Source organism: Ursus arctos, unplaced genomic scaffold (assembly GCF_023065955.2).
Source record: "Ursus arctos isolate Adak ecotype North America unplaced genomic scaffold, UrsArc2.0 scaffold_10, whole genome shotgun sequence".
NCBI classification, from domain to species: domain Eukaryota; kingdom Metazoa; phylum Chordata; class Mammalia; order Carnivora; family Ursidae; genus Ursus; species Ursus arctos.
In genome coordinates this window covers 76,993,363-77,000,371 of record NW_026622764.1, presented here as the reverse complement: position 1 = coordinate 77,000,371, position 7,009 = coordinate 76,993,363, and the positions used below count along the sequence as shown (strand labels likewise).

The 7,009-nt window shown below is 46.3% G+C and overlaps 1 protein-coding gene across 2 annotated transcripts; it reads right to left on the bottom strand.

Moving 5' to 3' along the window:
- Nucleotides 1–892: 892 nt before the first annotated feature.
- On the bottom strand, nucleotides 893–6,770 carry GJB2 (gap junction protein beta 2). 2 transcript variants are annotated; one of them, XM_026492951.4, is made up of 2 exons: nucleotides 6,534–6,770; nucleotides 893–3,027 (listed from the first exon to the last, which is right to left on the bottom strand). In XM_026492951.4, the coding sequence occupies exon 2, from the start codon at nucleotides 3,006–3,008 to the stop codon at nucleotides 2,328–2,330; it is 681 nt and encodes a 226-aa protein (XP_026348736.1). In that variant the 5' UTR covers nucleotides 3,009–3,027; nucleotides 6,534–6,770; the 3' UTR covers nucleotides 893–2,327. The 2 variants fall into 2 exon arrangements, with proteins under 2 accessions (XP_026348736.1, XP_026348737.1); XM_026492952.4 differs by having other exon boundaries at nucleotides 893–3,022; nucleotides 6,534–6,748.
- Between the last annotated feature and the right edge of the window lie 239 nt (nucleotides 6,771–7,009).

The following is a 7,009-nucleotide window of genomic DNA, read 5'->3' as shown; positions in this document are numbered from 1 at the left end:
AGTGGGGGAGAGGTAGAAGGGGAGGGGGGAAAGAATCTCAAGCAGACTCCCCACTGAGCACAGAGCCTGATGTGGGGCTTGATCCCACAACCCCGAGACTATGACCTGAGCCGAAATCAAGAGTTGGATACCCAACCGACTGAGCCACCTAGGCACCCTTGTTTTTTTGTACTCTTAAATCCATTTAAAAAGTGTGTGGTTCTCCATAAAAATATTCATAAGTATTAATGTGTAAAATGCTCTGAGGTCCTTGGGCTGAAGGCTCGTTCTACTGAATGGATGGAACCATTGTTGGCAGACTGGGGGAGAGCAGGTGAGGGCCAGGCAGGCCTTCCAGCGCCAGCACTCACACACACAGGGACAGGCTGACCTGTCAGGCTTATTTCCCATAGAATGGGCACTAAGGAAGAAAATGCAGTTTCACAAGACCGGCTTTGATTACATGCAGATATACAGAAAGAAAATCCCCTAGAAAAGACACCTTATAGAATTTTTCTAATGCCTCGGCCAAACTTCACCATGAATCACATTCTTAAGTGTCAGCTTCCATGATTCTTCTAGGAGCCAAACTGGTCACATGAACCCAACTTGGCATTCTCCAGGTTATAAATCCAGTTCACACATCATATGGCATGTGTGTTTGTCAAAAACCTGTTCGAGGTGAGCATGTGGTTGGGCAAAAATAATCTCTCCTTCTCCCTCCCCTGTCAAGCTTTCTAGTAACAGAGACTTTTCTGTAAGTGGGCAGAAGAATTCCAGAATGGTGGACAGATACCCTGGTAACTTACCCATTCGGGGTTATGAAATAGAAAATATCAACATACAAAACAGGCTATAGGTGAAATTAAAATTTGCTCTTCTATTAAAAACTGTAATAGATTTTAAATAGCTATTTTATGAATTAATTATATTTTAATATTTTAAATGATATTTGAGACATTACAAAATTATTTTAGTAACAAGCATGTAATTAAAGCTATTATTTATTATTACAAAATGTTTTTACAATGCTATTCTTGGCAACAGGAAAATGTTTACCCTCATTAAAGTATGTTGAGTACCATTTTTTGGAAACCATGTCAAGCACAATGATAATATTAGGGTTCAATTTGTCCTATAGAACTGCTAAATATTTATCTAAACTCTAGTTTCTATTTAAAAACGAAGGTCTATCAATTCTATTTTCAATTAAGAAAACTGGATGCTGAAGAGGGAAGCAAACAAACTTTTGAAGTAGATGAAACTCATTTTTAATCATCAGAATTTAGAGTCTAGTCTTTCTATCTGTTCTTTAAAAATGGTAACTACCCCTCCCCCCATTTTGTTCTGCACCTTTAAATTGTACTGTGGCAATAAAATATTCCCAAGCAACCTCTTTAAATCAGTGTTCCTACCATTTACCACAGTAATGGAAAAGGCAAACACTGTGAAGGAAAGAGGGTGTCTTGAGCCAGCCTGTAGTTGGTAGTAGTTGGTGGTCCAACCGGTCCATATTTTTCTTGCAAAATTACACCTGAACTTTGGAGATGAGGCCCTTTGCTATTATAAGCCATCACTAAGTACTTCTAGGTGTTTCCACGTGTGAGAGGCTGAAATGCTTTCATGTGCTACGTACCACAGTTAATACAGCAAACACCTTCTCAGGCACAGCAAATTATTCAAAACTGAAAGGCTGTATTTTAAATTCAATGATAGTATCTAATTGTACACATATCATAATCTGAGCCTTTGAAATAGGAGGAACATCTAATGGTTTCAGAGCGTCTTGCAGATCAAAAGAACTTATCCCATTTTAAAGTTTTCACTTAAAAAAAAAGCGTGAGAGTTTGAAGCATTAGATAACCCTGCCCGTTGTTAGAGACTAAAACTTCCCAAGCGAATAAAAGAATCAAGAATCTCTATGTTCACCTTTAATTCGGGGAACATGGCCAAGGGAGCCCTAAGGGGATCAATCCAAATTTCTCAGCGTCCTCTTAAGAACTTGGTGTTTCTCTCCTTTCCTCAAAGAAAGAGAAACAAACGCTGATGTCCTTTATTTAAAATTTGAGAGTACCTACACCCACAAACTCTACCAGCATGGGGTTTTACTGGAACTAATTGTAGTAAAAATCAGTATAGGCATAGAATTATGCCTTTGTTTTCAAGCTTTAGGAGAGTAAAGCTCTGTTGGAGGCATCTGGAATTTCACTGAGATCTAGAGCAGTTTCAAATGGTTGCATTTAAGACAAGAATCTTGATCTTGGGAAATGCTGGTGACCGTGCCTTGACAGCAAAGCACCCACGCCTCATCCTTTTCACTATCTTTTATTCACTAGCTGGGTAATGTGTTAAACTGGTTTTTTCGACTTTCCGGAACAATATCTAATTAGCAAATAACACAATTCAGTGACATTCAGCAGTATGCAAATTCCAGACACTGCAATCATGAAAACCGTAAAGACAGTCTTTTCCGTGGGCCTGGAAACAAAGCAGTCCACTGTATTGGGACAAGGCCACGCATTGCATTTCACCAAACGCTGCATGGAGAACCCATCATACATGATATAGAAGACGTACATGAAGACAGCTTCGAAGATGACCCGGAAGAAGATGCTGCTGGTGTAGGTCCACCACAGTGACCCTTCAATGCGGACCTTCTGGCTTTTGATCTCTTCGATGTCTTTAAATTCACTCTTTATCTCTCCCTTAATGAACTTCCTTTTCTTCTCGTGTCTCCGGTAGGCAACATGCATGGCCACCAAGAGAGCTGGTGTGGACACAAAGATCAACTGGAGAGCCCAGAGGCGGATGTGAGAGATAGGGAAATAGTGATCATAGCACACATTTTTGCACCCAGGCTGTAGAGTGTTGCAGACAAAATCGGCTTGCTCATCTCCCCATACTTCCTTTGCAGCTACCACAAGGATCATAATGCGAAAAATGAAGAGGACCGTGAGCCAGATTTTCCCAATACTGGTGGAGTGTTTATTGACACCCCCCAGAATAGTCTGTAGTGTGCTCCAATCCATCTTCTCTGGGTGGTCTGCACTGGAAAAGACAAAGAGAACACAATACAGGAGTGACTAGTCAGGGCAGAATTTGGGAGATTTCTCTGGGTCCCAGGTAAGTCAGCAGTCTTAAATCACTTCTTGAGCAAACACCAACTCTTACACAACCTCACCAAAAAAGGTGAAAACAAAACCAACCTAGTTTGCCGTAGGATTAGATGTATAGTTCCCAAACTACCTGGAACGTGTTTGTATGTGTTCTCTAATAAAGAGTAGCTTATTCACCTGAATAATTCACCCAATGTTTAGCACATAATAAAGATTTGGGGGGGGGTGGGGGAGGAGCACCACAAGCAAAAGTACTCACCAACTTAAAGGCACTAATTAGCGCTGACCCAACTCTCTGCACTCTCTGCAGACTCTGCTTGAGTTACTCAGCACTAGATCAGCACTCGGCTGTTGCACCTGTCTGTCAGCTTCAAGTTTTGGACGGTCCCACTGGGACTGATACTAGCTGAGGCCAGCCTTCCCTTAAAGGCCAATGGGACATCTCCCTACAGAGCCTCTTTCTTTTCTTTTCCTTTCTTTCTTTCTTTCTTTCTTTCTTTCTTTCTTTCTTTCTTTCTTTCTTTCTTTCTTTCTTTCTTTCTGATTTTATTTATTTATCTGACAGAAAGAGAGAGAGAGAGAGCACAAGCAGGGGAGCAGCAGAGGGAGAGGGGGAAGCAGGCTCTCTGCTGAGCAGGGAACCCAAAGCAGTGCTCGATCCCAGGACCCTGGGACCATGACCTGAGAGGAAGGCAGACAATTAACTGACTGAGCCACCCAGGCACACTTGAGCCACTTTCCTTAAAAGTATTTCAGTTCACTTTCATGGACTTGGGATGTAGCAGTGAAATGACTGATACCAATGGTAAAGTTTATATTGAAGGCACTCCCAAGTTAACATTTCACAAAAGGCTTCATTTCCTTTTTACATAAAAAGGAGCAGGTTAGAATCTGTCTGTCCACAGAGCAAAGTCACTCTGCATGGATTTTGGCATACATTTGTGTACGGATTGGTGGTCCTCACTGCCATGCTGGGACTGATTGCTTAGTTAGCTCTGAGGGATATCTCTTTGGTAATTATTGTAACTGTACATTTTTATTGTGGGTTCTAGTCTTAATTTAGAAGTGTTTCTAAAGAGGCACGCTAAGAAAAATGACAGAAAATCTAACTCGGTGATTTCCCCCATCACTGGCCCTAAAGGGTGAGTCACTGTATTGAAGTTCAGAACCAAAGCCTGCTGGGGTAACGTACTACTCATTGAAAAGGGATTTGGAGAAGCCTGTGGATCAATCTTTCATGAGCCAGTGGCCTTCTCTTCATCCCAGGATATGAGGTGTCTTCATTTATTCATGGTTACACCCCGTCTGTCTCAATCAACCCTTCTTGTAAACAGGATTCCACCTCTCTACAATTCTGGTGAGTGATCTGTTTTCCACCCCTTCTAAGCTGTTAGTGAATCCTCCTTGTTCTCTTACGTTAAATGCTCTCCTCATTTTGAGCAAGTTGGGTCCTGTTTCCTGATGGACTTCCTAAGCAGGCTTGGAACGAACACCTTTCATCACTGTGCCTCATCTTGGGCTCTGTTGTGGGGCACCAAGGTCTGGCTGAAGCCATTCAATGCCACCTTGGCCAGAGGAGGCAGAAGAGACATGGAGAAGAGTCACAGACAGGACAACTATGTAAGATTGAAATGTGCTTGAGAAACATTTAGCCCTACTCAGCTTGACAAAGAGGCACATCAACTGGAAGAAACCGGGGTCTAGCCCCAGTTCAGCCCTGACTCTTCAGACACAGACTGTCTGGGAGGTCCTTCGGTGAACCAAAATTCATCTTTTAACCAAACAATTTTTTGAAATTTAGACAGTCCAGTTCCTCATTGGCACTTACCAACTGGAAAGCAGAACACTTACTGAAATAAACTGTCCATGGTTTAATTCAATACATCTGGCTAAAGTCTAGGGGTGGGGCTTATGCCTTTGCCTCTTCCAGACTACCAAAGATCACACACTCTTCTATAACCCAGTCCAATCATCATCAGTTGAGAAAAATTCAGTCCTAAGTAAACCCTATATTGTTGTTGTTTTTTAAAGCTCTTGGTTGAGTTGCAACTACCTGTTTTAAAAATCCTTTTAGGAAGAGGAGCAAATTAAAATTTGCTCTCCAGATGAGATGGGGTAATAGCTCAAGATGGACTAACCAAGCAGGCTGGAATTGCTCTCAATATTCAAATCATGCAGGGAGCTGCTTTCCTGCCTTTCCTGACCCCACAGATGGGTCATGGGCAGGCTCCTACCTGGCCCACACCACCTGTAATTGTTTGGAATTCTGCCCGCAGCGAGTTGAGGAGCTGGTCTGTTCTTTAGGGAAGGCACTGGGTGAATCACCAGGTTGCAGAAAAGGCAAAAGGAATTCTTTACACATTCACTTCTCAATCCTTACTTTTTGGTTGGCCGACCTCTCACAGAGCGCCCCCACCCGCTCACAGGTGTCTGTAATCGCGCCCGATTGAGCGCACTAGTTCTGAAAGAGACTCAAAGGTCTAATGGAAACATGGCTGTCACCAAACATCTCAAGACAGAGTCACAAGTAAATGGTCAGGGTCATACAGGTCCGCGTGTCAGAAAACTGAAAGACACACACCATTTACACTTACTTCCCCCCTCCACTGAGGGAACATCGAAGGGCTAAAGCAACCACCCTAAAGAACACGTTTCTCAGCTGCACACTACCACATTTGTAAACAAAAGTCCTAAAGCTTTCCTTCCAGCTGGAAAAAGCCCACCTGGAGATAAACGTTCTTGATTGCTTAGGAAAAAGAGAAGCAACCAAACTCTTAACTCAGATTAAAGCGGCGGTCTGGGTCTCTAGGCAGGGAGTTCTAGTTAATCTCTGCCGGACCTCGACCTGAGCGATTTTCTTTGCAAAGGCAGGGCGAGGAGGTAAAGGTCAGTTTCCTCCCGTGAAGGCTTCCTGCTTAACAAACGAAATTGATTTTTCTTCAGGAACTAAGCCTTCAGCCAATTAAAAACTTCTAGTGGCTGCAGTTAAAGCAACCCGGCGGCTGTGCGAGAATTTCCCCGGAGGAATATTATTGACAATCGATCACGCCGAGGTCGAACTGTCTCCAGCTGGCTGGCTTCCCCTCCCCCGCCCTGCGCGCCGAACCCGATCGCTGCCTCCGGGGTTCTGTTACCACGTCCCCGTCCCCGGCGCGCCGCTGCAAATCCGGCCGGAACAGCTCGATTCGAATTTCAGAACTCGGCCGAAGAAACTCCCTTTCCAGAAGTTCGCTCTCGCCCCTGGCCCTCCGCCCCAGGTCCGCTGTCGCTACTGCCCGGGATAAGGACGGTGCAGGAGCCTCAGGGCAAGCCGGGTCCAGCTGGGGGGATCCGGGTTCCCCGGACGCGGCCAGGTCCCCCAGTCCTGGCCGTCCCGGGTTTCCCCAGCCCAGGCCGTCCCGGGGCGCTGAGGGTCGGGCCCCGGCTGCGCGGCCTCACCTGTGCAGGAGGGAGAGCTCCGCGAGACCGCGGGTGGCGGCTGTGCGCTCCCGCGGGGTCTGGGCTGGTGCTGGCCGGGGCCGCCTCGGCGCTCGCTGTAGGCTGCGGCGCCGCCGACTGGCTGGGAGTCCGGGAGAGCGGAGCGCGCCGGGCGCGTCGGGTCTTCAACACCTGCCTGCCCCTGCGACGCCTTTTAACCGCACCCCACACTCCGCCTCTTCCCTGAAGCTATTTAGAAAGTTACGGAGGGGGCGGCTCCTCGCTGCCCAAGCCGCCCCCAGTGCTGCGGGCGGGGCGCGCAGGGCCTCCCCTGTAGCCAGACCTTCCCCGGGATCTGGATCCCTCGATCGCCCCTCGAGGTACCGGAGATCCTGGGCCCTGTAGTGCCCCAAGCACCCCGGAGCGCCTGGATTCCCCTGGGTCTCCAAGCGCCCTGGGCCCCCCTCGCCACCCCAGCCGCACCGCGTGGAGTCAGA

What these genes read in the sequence shown, in the direction of transcription:
- GJB2 (XM_026492951.4), bottom strand. Translation starts at nt 3,008, where the DNA reads ATGGATTGGAGCACACTACAGACTATTCTGGGGGGTGTCAATAAACAC.